Genomic DNA, 15,153 nt, shown 5'->3' with positions numbered 1-15,153 from the left:
ATGAGGACGTTGCTATAGGCATACTATTCAAGAAATCAACCTGAGTGTTTTTGCATAATAATCAGTTGTGGATACTCAAGTCCCATTAAATACAATGACACAGTAAGATGATATCCCTTGTAAAAAATGGCAAAATCAACATTTGGTTTTTGGAATTTATATATTTTTAAAATATTTTCAAACTGTGGATGCTTGAATCCATGGATAACAAAACAATATATATGGAGGACTGACTGTACAAGGCAACAGAGACATCTTCTAAAATGCTATATCCCTCTAAAGTGGGGATGGACATAGTATGGTCCATGGGGAGCATGCAACCCCTGGCTCTGACTTTTGTTGGCCCCTGAAGCCACAAAAGACACAATTTCCTGTTACCATTTTGAGATAGATCTGTGAGGAAAATAGAAGTTTTTAGGCTTGCTGTGGGTGGAGAGTGTGGAGGCCTGGGGTAAATTTTAAATCCATTTAATTTTTGCTTTTCTTCATCTTAGAAGGCAGACTCTACATTAAAGTAACAAAGCAGAATACAACTGTGTGACATTTTCTCACCCCTAATGAAAACAACTAATCAGAATATAGTTTTATAGGGTCTTCAGCCATCTCTTCTAGAGAGCTGGTGCCTCACAAAACAGCAAATCCCAAGATTTGGTAGGATGGAGCCATGACAGTTAAAATAATATCAAAGTAGTATCAAAGTGCATTATTTCTACAGTTTAGCTGCACCCCTAGTTTGTCAGGTGACTGTTAATACCAAGCGAATCAAGTCAAGAAAAATGTTTTGCTGCTGCATATATTTATTTTAAAGTTATTGCTAGGTCTATATCTGTTTTGAAACTCTAACTGAAGTGTCTGAGACATTTTGTTACCTTATCCATGCACGTATAAGGATCCTCAGCATCAAATCTAAAGATGACTTCATTTTTAAATCTATTTCTAAACTCTTGCTGTTTAACCTGAAAGACATAGTATACAAATGTATATCTGAAGTTAAGTTAAAGGTTAAGCAAGTGATCCATTGAGACTATTTAACTTTTCCTTGGCTGCCATTCATTAAGTATGTTCCATCTCATGAACCCTGAATCATTTCATTTTAAGTACTCTCATTTCTCTTAAATTTGCTTAAAACTTTATTAGCTCCAGCCTGCATAACCCTGACACACAGCTCACATGTTCCCAGTGGATAAGTATAAAACATTCAAAATCTACATTTGATCTGACAACAGTGGCACCATGTATGAATTAGAAACAGATTAGACATAATTGAAGATAAAGAGGATGCAAGCATCATTCCCGTTTTGGGTGAAATGGGCTTTAAATTATCAGATTCATCCAGAATATATTACCAAGAAACATTGAATTGTTATCTTTAGACAGCCTTTTCTAAGAGTTTACAATTTTTCAGTTCAGTGAAGCTTGCTACCAGCTTGTTATCGGAACAAAAAACGAAAAATCATTCGGTTCACAGCACAGAACTGATCTCACCTCAAAAAGTACACATTTTCTTCTGATAACAGACACTTCATTGGACTGTAGAGGAGCCACTTCATGCTTCACAGTGAAGGCAATCTTTTTAAGATTCTTCCACTTTTCAGGTAATTCCTAACAACGCACAGATATTGTTTGTTTGGTGGCATATCAAGCCAGCAACTCTTCCTCTCACAAAAGATTGTACACATATCTTATTTTCACAACCACCCTTTTCTCCCCCCACTTCCCTAGTAGATTTCTACATTTAACTATTTTCCTAATTAATTTATGCAGTAATGCAGTCACTGTGGATGGTAATTTATAAAATATTAATTTTCCAGATTTTTAAACTGTTGGGTGAACAGTTCACACCAGGGCATGGAACTAATTCTTTACAAATAAATGGTTACTTGTAATTAATTCCTTTTCTGATAACTAAGTTATAACTACATGGCAGCATAACTGAATACCTTCACTCCTTTTGTGTTGCCATAAATGTAAGGCTTACTTACTTTTATAGTTATGGGCTGTGCGGCCTCACAAAATGGCAGCAAAGAAATGTCACATGGTTTATGTGCAGGCTTGTGCTTGAAGCTCATGCTCACTTGTTGGTATCAAGGCAACCACAAAGTAGACAAGAGGAGAGTACTTGGTATTATAGGGCAACAGGTTAGAAGCAGTGCTACTCAAAGTGGTGGCCCCTGGACCAGTGCCAGTACCTAAGCTGTTGGTGCCAGTCACTGCAAGCTTCTAGGAAACCAAGAAACAGTTACAGCCAATGGGCATAAACATGGTGCTGGTCCAGAGCATATGGGGGGCGGCGGTAATTGCTGGTTCCCCACGTGAGGAGCACTGGCTTAGAGCATTCTAATATTTTTAAAGTAATTAAAAGTAGCTATGTAGTGATTTCTGAGAAAAGAAAGAAAAACATTTTATAAATGGCAACTATATCAGCAACTCACTACTGGGGAGTAAACACTTTGGAAATAGAAAGGTAGCTAATTATTGTTTAAGGGTAATTTCCCATGTTCTTCTTGGTGCAAACGACTTCATGCATATTTAAAAACAATTACTCAGAAGCCTTGTTGTTTGTTGTTGTGTGCCTTCAAGTCATTTCCATCTCAAGGCAACCCTAAGCATGGCAAACTTCCTAAGGAAACTTGGCAAGAAAGCTCTTGATAGAATCACCTGAAGGATTTGAATTAATCCAGAGATGCCATTCACACAATGGAACACACTTCTGCTTGAAGAAAACAAACACATGGAACTTCTCAGATCTCCCCATTCAGACTTTTCTATCTTGTTCATCCTATCCATTTAACATCAGCTGCTGGGGAAGTACAGAAGTTTGCAGCTGGATGCTGGGTGCAAGGAATGTCCCACTGAATAAGCAGAATCCCAGCCTCTCTGGGTCCAATCCAAAATCCCTTTTGGCAGGAGTCAATCATATTTTTATTTAGTCAGGACTTCAACAAGCCATCTGTAGTGGTTTTCGTCTGTTGCTGTTGTTTTATTGGCTTTTCTGGTTTTTATCATTCTTCTCAGGTTTAACTGTCCTCTGTGCTGTGTGTTGTGTGCCTTCAAGTCATTTCTGAATCATGATGACCCTAAAGTGAGAATATCATGGGGGTTTCTTGGCACAATTTGTTGAGAGGTTTGCCGTTGTCTTCCCCTGAGGTTGAGAGCATGTGACTAGTGCACAGTCACTCAGTGGGTTTCATGATTGAGCAGGGATTCAGACCCTGGTCTCCAGAGTCTTAGCTTGAAGCACCGATGTGGGGGCAGCATTGGGGCATGGCATTTGGACGACGCACACCCCGAGGATGCCTCCATGCCTGCATCACACCACCCGCATGGCAAGCGGCATTACAGCACTTCTTTGGCACGGCATTTATGCACCACATGCCAAAAGGAACACTGAAAAGTGCCAGTGCGGCAGCAAGGACAGCTTTTTGCCGGCTCTAAAAGGAGTGGCAATTTGCCATTTGTTTTAGAGCTGGCAAAGCACCAGATCAGGGTTGCAGCATGTGGTTGCCACGGCCCTGATCCAGTGCTGAAAGGGGTGGCGGGATGCCACTCTATCAGGGTGGTCTGTAGAGCCCCAGAGTCCAACTATTAAACCACTACGTCATGTTGGCTCTCTACTTCATTTTATATTGCTTACCTTTATCTTCTGAATTTGACATTCTTTTCATGAGTATTGTGAACAGCCTTGCGAATTTTGTTAAACTAGAGGGTAGCATAAAAACAATTTAAATCAATGAAAAAACACATTCTAATGTGTGTTTCCTATATCATACCATCAAAGCATTAGAATGGGAGTGTTTCTAGAAATCAATACTGTTTTGGGGGGCAGAGAAGAACCTTAGTTGCATTGCTTAATACACATAAGTTTCCCCATCTACAGTCCTGTTTCAAGATTAACTTGTCTCCAACTTCAAAATCTGAGCTATTGATTTTGATTTTGTTCTGGCAGTTGCACCTAAGGTATTATCAAAACATTTACTTCTTCACTGAGATTTCCTTTAAGAAAACATCAATGGACTTGTAAAGGCTGAGTGTGATAGAACAGAGTAAATCAAAATATTTTTGTAGACCAATTGAATCCTTGCAAAAACCTGTAAGATCTTTGCAAGACTTTAGCTCTTCTTCAACTTAGGACTAGGATACTTTTGAAATTTTTCCATGGTTTTCCCAGGAAACAAAGCAAGAGAAGCCTAAATGGAATATAAGAGTTAAATAGTATATTGAGGACTTAATGTCTGACACAATCAGTCTTTTAAAGTAACATTATGTTTTAAAATGTTTAATAAATTACACTTAAGAGTTGCAAGTTTTTTAAAAAGAGAATTTTCCTGTTTCTCAAAAATTATTAAAATAGTTAATGTTTAGTTACTTAAAAAAACAGAACACAACAAACCATTTGGTGAAGTCATATCCTTGAAACGATAAAAGTAACTTTAACGTTAGTTAGACCATGAAAGAAGTGAGCATGTTCTTCATTAAGTTATTAAAGTAATGTAATTTAGCTGCACATTCATTATTAGGAAAAGCAACTAATTACAAGTAATTCATGGTTTGTAATTAGTTTCTTCCAAAGTTTGGGAAACACATAATCAACATGACTAGCAGCTATGGATGACATTATTCTCCATGAATTTTACAAATCCATTTGTTAAACCTCTCTAAACTAATGAATGACACCATATCTTAGGGCAGTAAATTCCATAAATGGCAACCAGTTGAGTCTCCCTTAATTGGAATGCCAAAATCCAAAACATTCCAAAAACCAAAACCTTTCTCAAGCATAACTGAAATAAGAACACCTTTGCTTTTGGGAGGTTTAATGTACAGAACTTTGTTTCATGCACAGAATTGTTTTAAAAAATATTGTATAGATTACCTTCAGGCTATATGTATAAAGTGTATATGAAACATAAATTAATTTTGTGTTTAGACTTGGGTCCCATCTCCAAGGTTTCTCATTATGCACATATATGCAAATAAAGGTATTCCAGAACTACACTTCTGGTCCCCAGCATTTCAGATAAGGGAGACTTTATCTGTTCTCATTCTTCCACCACTAATTTTATTGGATGAAAGAGGAAGAGAAACTTTCCCCCTTTCTACTGTATCCATACCATTAATAAGCTTATAAACACTGGGCATGTTTTCCCTTAGTCATCTTTTTTTTAAAATAAACGAGCCTAACTTAGAATGTTGTTTTCATAGAATCATAGAAATGGAAGAGACCACAAGGGCCATGCAGTCCAACCACCTGCCATGCAGGAAATCACAACCAAAGCATCCCTGACAGATGGCCATCCAGCCTCTGTTTAAAGACCTCCAAAGAAGGAGACTCCACCACTCTCCAAGGTAGAGTGTTCCACTATTGAACAGCTCTTACTGTCAGGAAGTTCCTCCTAATGTTGAGGTAGAATCTCTTTTCATTTAGCTTGCATCCATTGTTCCAATTTCAGGAAGAAAGAATGACATGTTGAAGCCACCCATAACTGAGCAATGGTAGATGATGTTCTTTGTCATGGAACATCATTTTATAACTGCTCTGCTAGAAATAGATCCCAGAGAATCACTCTACCACTATTCCATTACTCTGGCATATCATTCTATTCATTCTTCTTAAAAATGACTTTCCAAGCTCTTCTAAGAAGTCCCAGATTTTGTGATCTTTCTTCATATGAAAGGTGTTCCAATCTGTGTTCCTCTGCCTGATTTGTGTCTCATGTTTCTGCATTTCCCCTCAGTTCTACAAGAGAGGTATAACCATGGCATGGTTTTCTGTGTTCTCAAAAATCAACCAACATTTTGAATCACCCCAAAAGAAAAAGATACAATGCACCGGGGAGAATGAAGAGGGTGTGTAGATTGTGTTAAAATGTTGCAGGTTCAGTGCATTCTGTCTTCTTCAAACTGGTGCCCTTTAAATGTGTTGGAATAAAATCCTCATTATCCACAGCCACAATGGTGGTTGCAGCTAAGTTGAAAGGATATCTGAGTGGGAACTGTATTGAGAACAAACCATGTAAAACAGTCCCTGAACTGAGGCTGGACACTGGGCCATCTTGCAAGAAGAGCCATTTCCAGTAGCAAAGTCAGAATGCATCTGCTAAATCATGCAGCTGAAAAATTGATTCTTATAGGATGCAAAATTTGTCATTCACATGGTCTGAGAATTTTAATACACATAGGCAATCTACTGACAATGAATTTGTAAATGATGGCACAAAGACATTTCTGCCTACAAATTGCAGCGTAAAAGGCAATATTTCCATAGTTTTAAAAATGTTTTCCAATGAAGTACTCACAGTAAATGAGAATTTAGAATGGAAAAATAAGCCAATCAAGTTGACAGACTTCCAACTTCCATACCAAGCATGAAGTATATTCATATCTTGGAGGGAATGGGGGAGGGAGTCTCACAACAAGAGGAAAAGAAAACAAGAAAAGCCCAGTAGATTAATGTACAGATTGGGGGCCTTATGAATATATGGCCCTGAAAACACTGGAGAAGTATTACTGTGTGAGTTAAATCAAGTTTTTAGATTAAGGTTAGTGCCAGTAGAATGTTTTGGTCCATATGTTCCTTTTTTCTTGTTAACAAAAGAAAAAAAATCTCTCTGGATTGTGTTTATGTATAGTTTTTGTTTGTATTGTATTGAATTGGTTTATCCTACCATCACCCTCTTTTTTCTCAAAACTGGGACACAAAGCTTCTTGCAAAACAAAAGATATACAAGAAAAAATACTTCTAGATTTAAAAATATTTAAAATTATGTCTAAAATTCTAAAATGCTGGATCTAAAATGAGAGCCAGTGTAGTGGTTTAAACATCAGGCTAGAATTCTGGAGACCAGGGTTCAAATCTCTACCCGGGTACAGAAACCCACTGGATGACCCTGGGGAAAGTCACACACTCTCAGCCTCAGGAAGGCAAAGGCAAAACCCTTCTGAATGAATCTCACCAAGAAAATGCCAAGATAGCCTTAAGCTGGAAATGTCTTGAAGGCAAACAAGGAATAAAAGTAATTTAAAACATATCTAAAAACATACTAAGAAATTCCTTTTTCTTGTAGATCAGCCAATTTGCAAAAGACTGTTGAACTACAGAGGTCTTCACCTGCCAATGGAAGAATAACAGGGCAAGAACCAGCCTAACCTCCATAAGAAGGAAGTCCCAGAGCCTAATAACTTGTCAAAGATATAGCAGCTGTGTCTTCATCCATCTTCATTAAAATATTCTGACATTTCTTTTTCTTTTTTTCTTAATCTCCTCAGGCTTTAAAAGCTATATCAGAAGGCATATGTGTATCAGATAATTAGGACTTTGTATCTATGTTTATCAATGCTAGCCCTCCCAAACCTACTTTGGAGATCATGCAGCTTGCCTTCCATTTTCAGGTTGTTGGGGAGTGAGGGAATGAGCAGCAACACATCTAGCTATTTTCCTGAAACTGGAAGTACCAGCAACCCATAGGGATCTCCTCAAGTCCTTAGGACATCCCTGTGGGGGAGGCCCTTGCAGCACATCCAGCTAAAACTAGATGCAATACTACTTGATCTCCTTGCTCTCTGATAACATGGACATGGCCATGGGAAAGGGCAGAGCTACACGGGCTGTAACGTGGGTTGGAGAGGACCTTCCGATTGTTACATTATCAGAACAAATTTCTAGTGTATAGAATGACCAAAAAAGTGAGTTGTGATGATGTAAGGCAAACGTAATATCATAATTTACTAGCAGGATGTCAACTAGGCTTACTTTTGCATGGTGATGCCATCAGGCACCTATGGCTGTCAATTGGTCAGCAGGACTCAGGAGCCTTACTTGCTGCATCCCTGATATGTGAAGGGATAGCATGGTCTGAGTTATGCTGCCTCCATGTCAGAAAAGAGAACATAGGTTTTGGGGTTGCCCATCAACCTTTACTGCCTGGGCAGAAGACCAAGCAACAGGTCACAGATTTCCCCACTACTGTGGTATTTTTCCATTGGCACAAAGACTGCATACTGTAGAGACCAATTGCTGACCCATCTGAACCAGACTATTCTCCCCTCACCCCACTGAGCCCTCATAATCTCCCCAGAAGACACCTAGGGGCAAGAACACTTAACGAAAATTATTTGCTATCATTTGAAAAAATATTTCAAAAATTGGGGAATACACCACTACTGGAATTATTATTAATTTTTACCTCAAGTTCTATATAAATATGTTCCGGTAACTGTTGTCCATAACTTTGTAGCAATTCAGCTGTGGATTTTAAAGGTTTGAAAATGTCTCCTGTTGACTGACGGTCACGTATAGCCATGAGATGCCCCATTATTTCAACCAGAAGCGCATAATCTCCTTCTTTCACTTTCTTCACTAATCCTTGTTCAGTTTCATGGATAAACCTGGCTAACTCTGTAACACTAAAAATAAGAAGAATGAAAGTATATCAGCAAATAATTAATACAGAGCTAGCCATTTCTGTTAGTTTCAACTGTAATTTAAGGGCTTTTCCAGATGCAGAGGGATAAGTGTCAAGTATCTGTGCATGCTAAGGGTAAGCCAATGTGTTATACATGTTATAAGGAAGAAACATTTTCCTTAGGTTTTCCCATACCTAAGAAAGTTGGTAAGAAAGTGCTTTCTCCTCCAGTCGAGCATGGAGGAAACCTGTCCCACCATCCTCACAGGTGCATTTGGTGGTAACATGGAAGTGGCCCTTCTCAGTGGCTACTCCCAGGCTCTGGAACTTCCCTCCAATAACAGCTCACTACATTTTTACAATCAAGTAAATACATTTCTATTCTGGTAGTGCTTTGAGAACTGAAAGCTTCTACAGACCAGCGTTATATGGCGGTGTGGGGGCAGCTTGGGGTTGTGACATACTCACCCTTCTTGCTATCTTTCCACGAGTAGGTTAAGATATTTTTTCCCAGCAGGCTTTTGAAGACAGACTACTCAAGGGACCTAGGCTTTTCAGAATTTTCATATATATATATATATATATATATATATATATATATATATTTCCTGTTGGGGAGAAAATCTTCAGGAGTTGCATGCTCCTTTTCTCCTGCACTGGAGTGTCTACAATAATGTAAAACTATTGCATTTATCAAAGTTCTAGACAAGCTATGACCTAGACAGATTTTGGTGGAAAGCTTTGGTGAAAAGCCCCAAATGAGGCCAACATGGGAATGAAACCCTGCAATATTTCACAGTTCAATAACTGTGGGGCTAAATAGAAATCCCACAGTGTTCTTTGATTTAGATTTCCTGCATGGCAGGGTGTTGGACTGGATGGCCCTTGAGGTCTCTTCCAACTCTACGATTCTATGATTCTATGATTTTATTCAGCCCTGCAAAAAGGAACAGAACCACTCTAGAATTCTCTTTCCACCAGAACAGGCTGAACCTGTACCAAGTTCCACACTGAAACCAGAGTCAAATGGGACGGGATGATCAGTTCTCTAAGAACACCAGAAATGCTGAGTACTGAAGCCAGCATAAGGAATGCCTGTGCTGTTCCGCTGACCTCTACACATGTAGGCTTCTGCACAAATGGAGACCCTATGCAACAAGACTTCCAGCTCACAAGAAGACCAGATTCGAAGGTTTCCCTGTTGCAAGCATTCATGCTCCTCCTTTGAACACTAAAGACCTTTTCGTTTAAGAGGGCTTTTAATGTGCAAGCAGGGAATTTCTTACTGGGATGTTATCTTTTTAAACTTCTGTATTTCTTTTAAATGATTTCATACTATTTTATGTGGTGGTTTTGTTTTTAAATGTCTATTGTGAAGGTTTTTTGACTCTCTCTGGGTGTCACTCTGGGAGAAGAGTAGCATACAAATGAAATAAATAAATATAAATAAATAAATAAACACTAGAGGCGGGTTGGGGAAGGCATACAACAGTGCAAAGAAGTAGGTTCAGTAGCACAGCCCTGCTATACTTTCAAAAGCAGATTGAAGCAGCAAACAGAGATCATTTCCTTCACAAGGTCATCTGAAATACTGGGTAGAGTTTAATAATAATAAACACGTGGTCTGCCTACAGCTCAACACCCCTGTTTTAAGGCCCCCAAGGTACCATTATTGGAAAAATAATGGGAAGCCCTGGTGGCGCAGTGGTTAAATGCCTGTACTGCAGCCATTCACTCAAAACCACAAAGTTGCAAGTTCAAGACCAGCAAAAGGGCCCAAGCTCGACTCAGGCTTGCATCCTTCCGAGGTCACTAAAATGAGTACCCAGACTGTTGGGGGCAAATTAGCTTACTTGCTAATTAGTTTACTTGCTGTTCACCGCTATGATCTTTGGAATAGCGGTATATAAATAAAACAAATTATTATTATTATTATTATCACTGTCACCACTATGTCTAAAATCAATGTCAGTGTCCACTGTTCCCTCCACTTCCTGTCAATATGGGAAGAGAAAAGACACTCTGTCCTGCACTCTCTGCCCTAATGGCACAGAGTTTAAATGCCAGTACTACAACCAGTATTGCAGCCACAAGGTTGTGAGTTCAATCCTGGGGCTCCCGGGTTGCATCCTTTCGTAAGTCACTAAAATGAGTACCCAACTTGTTGGGGGCAATTAGCTTACATGTTGTAAACTGCTTAGAGACTACTTAGCAGAATAGAAACGTAAATGCTATTGCTATTGCTTCCAAATCAGAGAGAGCTGCCCAGGGGGCAAACTGCAATGACATCAAATTTGTTGGCTAAATTTCAGCTGAGGCAGAGGTGGTGCAGCTCCGAGGAGGGCAGCCTGTCTGGACACCCAGTGGTGGTGCAGCTCCAGTCCAATGCAGCCCCAATTTTTCTGAGCCCAGGAGGCTGCCATTCCTTGGTTTTTATATAAAGCAAGGTTTTGTGGGAGCAAGGACATAATTCTGCATTGCGCATTTCTTGAAAGGAGTTTTTTTTCTTAACATGCCTGTTTCCATTATGCTCAATATTTAACAAAATGAACACGATTTTCAAAAGGCAGTAAAATTCAAAAGACTATTTAAAAGACATCAAAAGTAGGTTACCTTTGGGTGACAGAGTTGAGCAGATGCTCCTTAAACATCCAACTCCATTTTTTAATCATATTCATCAGTGAGAACTTAAAAGGCTTAATATCAACCCAAAACCAGCCATTAAAAGTCTTCTGATTTTCAAATTCGCTGACTTCTTTATGTAGCGTTTCATAAATGCTGATCTTAAGAAATGAGATATGAGCACAATTCTGAGTTTTTATTTAGAAGAACTACATAATTTAAATAGTTAGTTAAAAGAACATAATAAACAAAAATTCACCACAAATAAAAATGGCTAAGTACCTGTTGTTTAAAGTGATCTAACTGTGGGGAGCATTTCTGAAGTTCATGGTCTGGATATAATTCCAGCTCTTCAGTATGAAGAAATCGTCCATAGAGAAGGAACTGCTTCATAAATTTGGCTTTATCATCCATCCATAAGTGGCTGTATTTCTTAAAGTAGCTTTGATATTCCTGGGCATTAACAATTACTGAGCGCACCCTGCTCATGATTTCTTGGTGCATTTCTTTCAGTGTATCCATCTGGTCTACATCATGCTAAATGTCAAAATAAAACCATAGAGATGGGACAACGATTTAATCTGTACTGTGGAAAGACATTCAGAGTTGGTCTGGAAGCAAGACCCTGCACCAACTGCAAGTGTGTAAACTAATTTAATGGCCATTACCAAAAAAGGTTGTAGGAGGAGGACAAAACAGAAAGCTCTATTACTTACATGAAGTAAGCATAGGAGGCCACAGTATAGGTCTTATTCCTATCTGGGCTCTTCCTTAGAGGATAATCCCTCCTCTTCCTGGAGACCTCCGAATGGGCCGATTCCCTCCTTTTAGCCAGACATTTTTTTAAAAGTGAAAGCCCAAAGGATCTGGAGAGCTTTTAAATTGGACTTGATCTGCAAGCATCCCCACTCCAATAACAGTTTATACAGGCATACTGTCTTCTGCCAGTTCTGCTGAATGTGGCACAAATGCTATAATTAGTCTCATCTAATTGAATCAATGGGATTTGTCTCCAATTGACTCACCATTCAATGGTGGATTCAATAGGTCTGCTCTAGTTGGGGATAAATGATAGGATTCAGGCCTGTGTGTAACAGGCTGCAGTTGATCTAGCCCAAACTTCTGCAAATTCACTGTGGCAGATCACATACTATTAAAATTTTAATCATGTAAACTAGTCCGCAAGCAAAGTATCCCGTCATTTCAAAGAGGAATTGGATATCAAAAGAAAATCAAAATGACAATGCAAAACTGTGACTCTGTCTACCAACATGTTATTACTAGGAGCCATAGGATTGCCTGCTTTCCCAGCTATCTCCTAAAATGGAAGTTATCATCTGTTAAATGGGAGCCAGAATGTCAAGTTGTAAAAGCCATACCATTCATGGTCATTACAGGCTTGGTTTATCATAGGCAGATTAAATCAAAAGCTGCTCATGCCTTGCTTGCACAAACAAGAAAGCCTCATTGATGACAGCCCACACTACTGGAGGTTAAAATAAACAACAATTGGAGCATTTGTGATTATACCTGGTAATTTTCGTACCCAAGATGTTTCGCAACTCTATTTATATGAGATGCAATCAGGTAAATGTTTTGGATTAGACCTTCCACAACATCAAAAAAATTGCCATTGACCATGTGGTCCAAAGAAGGTGTAAAAGTCATTTCTTTGCCATTAAGAAGGAGCTGAATTTCAAATAAGGCAGTGGATTTTGATGTCATCTCTGTGTTTTCCATCATATACTGGAGGGAACACTTGATAGCCTTGAATAGCCCATCTGAAACCATGTGATCAATATATTCAGTGTAGGCTCTCCATTCATCAGAAAGAGAATCTGCCTGAAGAAGATCTTGATTGTCCTGGGAAAAAATGAGTAGGAGGAAGAGGATTTAAAATCCACACTTCCCATCATAAGACCTATCCTATGTTTATTATTTATCCACTTCCAAGTAAAGGAAGCTTCTCTTTGAGAAGGAAAAGCTTCCTTCTTTTCCCATTGTTTATAATATAATTTCCTTACCATGTAAGTGACACCCATATTATGCTCAAAGTAATGGATGCAACACCAAGGTCTGACAAAGGCAGAGGTAATACAAGATGTAGATGTTAAGCTTGTATCTCTTATTTGCACTATATCAAAGCCAGTCAAAGACATTTCTGCTGTCTGCGCCCAGTCCCACAAATGGTACTTCTCCCCAGTCCCATCACAATGCAATGTACCCAAGTTAAATTACCACAGCACTTGGGAACAGTACTGTCCCAACCACAGCAGTAAAAATACAACAATAATATATTAAATAACTAATAATTTTCTTCCCTTTCATTTTACCTCATTTCACCTGCCTGCAAGGGCTGCCTCATCATGTTTAATGGTAGGGCTAGCCCTTCAACAGATGCCTTTTCTCCGTAAACTGGTTTCCTTGTGTGCATCATCCAGATATCTAACATAAATACCCTAATATGAGATTACAGGATCATGAATTAAATGGGAAGGAGAAAAGAGTGAATATCTATTGGGGAATGGGATCCTTGTTTAGTCAAAAAATTATGTGCCACCTAATGCTGAAATACATGAGTGACATTTTCACTGAATCTTCACAATCATCTAGTAAAATAGGGCCTCACTGGGGGGGGGGGGGGGTAACCAGAATTTAAGACGGGATTAAAACGGCATTTCTCTGGCAAAGTCACGAGATTGTGCCAATTATGATTAGAGAGGACTTATTCCAAGGAGAAACAGAATTCTCAAGCAACAATGCTCATGCGACAAGCCTATTCACACTTACCTTTTTGTACTGAGGAAACCAGGCCTGCTCAGCAATGCCAATCCAAATTGAAGTTGCCACTATGCTCCATGGCATTTTTACCCCTATTGCTGTTCACACTCAGCAATGGGGGGGTGACAGGGGGGAAGAAGAGTAGGAGGAAGAGAGAGGGAGGAAGGATGAGGAGGAAGAGGAGAAAGAGCAGTGGTGGTGGGATGTTTCAAATGAGATTGACTTTGCATTCCCATTGGCGGCTCCCACAAAAAACAGTGCTTTTGAAAAAAAAAAGCAGTAAATGCTTTGGATTCAAAAGCACCAGTTTAAATGGGTTTTGTGCCCTGCCCCCCACACCCGAAATCTCACTGGAGAAAATAGGTGCGAGTGTGAATGACCCCTCTTTAAACAGGTTTCCAGATCGGTTTATATCGTAGTGTGAATGAGGCCTAGGTTATACAGTGGGCTCTTATTATCCACTGGGCTGTGGTTCCATGACCCACAATGGATACAAAAATCTATGGATGCTCAAATCCCATTAAATGCAGTGGCATAGTAAAATGGTGTTCCTTATATTAAATGGCAAAATCAAGGCTTTTTGGGGGGGAAATTTCTTAATATTTTCAAGCTGTGGATGTTTGAATCCATTGATAAAAAATCTGTAGATACTGAATGCTGACTGTGGTTTGATAGGCAATGACATCCATGTCAGTGGTGCTTTGAAAAGGTGATGGATCTGTTTGGGGGACAGGGTTTAACACACTGAATCCCTTTAAAGTTTGGAATGAAACCTAGACTAGAAGTGATTCATCATACCGCTGAGATGGCAACCACTGGTCATCCCTACATCCAAGATCATACAATCAGCTTTACAAATATAAAAGATTTCTACCATGTTCCCCCGCCCCAGTCCAAATACACCATACTACACTGACTTGCCATGACAGCAGAAACTGTTTGGGATATGTACCTTTTTCTCATGGAACATACATGAGATGGCCCTTTCAGCACTCTCTTTCTGCAAGCATTCTTTTCTTTTTGTCCCTTGTACACTTGCCCTTGTACACTTTGTCCCTTGTACACTATTAAAAGACCATTTCCAATCCAAATGGCAAAGGCTAAAGTTACTCAGCAGTGCATTACAGTCTTCACCTATGCTAAGACCACTCTTCCTATTATTACTAAAGTACTAGTTCTGGAACCCTTTGTTTTTATTTGATTCCCTAAGAGCAGCCACCAAAAAGGCTCTCTTCAGAGTCCTCAGCAAATGTGGCTGTGCTGATGATGTGATTGAAAGAGAGTGGGGGGGGGCAGGGGCGGGGGGACCTTCTCCTGAAGATATTAAAACTCAGGCAGGCTCATATAA

At 39.3% G+C, this 15,153-nt stretch overlaps 2 protein-coding genes across 2 annotated transcripts in view; both read right to left on the bottom strand.

Moving 5' to 3' along the window:
* The window catches only part of LOC149313746 (dynein axonemal heavy chain 11-like), a 62,843-nt gene extending 60,774 nt beyond the window's left edge, over positions 1–2,069 (bottom strand). Inside the window, exons 1-3 of the mRNA XM_089523028.1 lie at positions 1,983–2,069; positions 1,486–1,602; positions 870–956 (exon numbers count right to left, since the gene is read on the bottom strand). Coding sequence (XP_089379154.1) covers positions 870–956; positions 1,486–1,602; positions 1,983–2,069 — 291 coding nt within the window. The remainder of the gene's footprint in view (positions 1–869; positions 957–1,485; positions 1,603–1,982) is intronic.
* Positions 2,070–7,914: 5,845 nt separating this feature from the next.
* Positions 7,915–13,889, bottom strand: LOC149313745 (dynein beta chain, ciliary-like). Its single transcript, XM_089523027.1, has 6 exons — positions 13,815–13,889; positions 12,555–12,887; positions 11,307–11,561; positions 11,016–11,185; positions 8,184–8,403; positions 7,915–8,082 (listed from the first exon to the last, which is right to left on the bottom strand). Exons 1-6 carry the CDS (start codon positions 13,887–13,889, stop codon positions 7,915–7,917), a joined length of 1,221 nt encoding a protein of 406 aa, XP_089379153.1.
* Between the last annotated feature and the right edge of the window lie 1,264 nt (positions 13,890–15,153).

The sequence above is a fragment of the Sceloporus occidentalis genome, unplaced genomic scaffold, assembly GCF_023333645.1.
Source record: "Sceloporus occidentalis isolate IW3139 unplaced genomic scaffold, rSceOcc1.0.p SCAF_4, whole genome shotgun sequence".
NCBI lineage: Eukaryota > Metazoa > Chordata > Lepidosauria > Squamata > Phrynosomatidae > Sceloporus > Sceloporus occidentalis.
Note: the sequence above shows the minus strand (reverse complement) of the source record. Positions and strands in the feature narration are given on the sequence as shown.

Coding starts and splice junctions, on each gene's coding strand:
- LOC149313745 (XM_089523027.1), bottom strand. CDS start 13,889: ATGCCATGGAGCATAGTGGCAACTTCAATTTGGATTGGCATTGCTGAG. Junction 11,562..12,554: donor TTGGGTACGAAAATTACCAG/GTATAATCACAA, acceptor TTTGACATTTAG/CATGATGTAGACCAGATGGA. Junction 11,186..11,306: donor TAGATCACTTTAAACAACAG/GTACTTAGCCAT, acceptor TCATTTCTTAAG/ATCAGCATTTATGAAACGCT.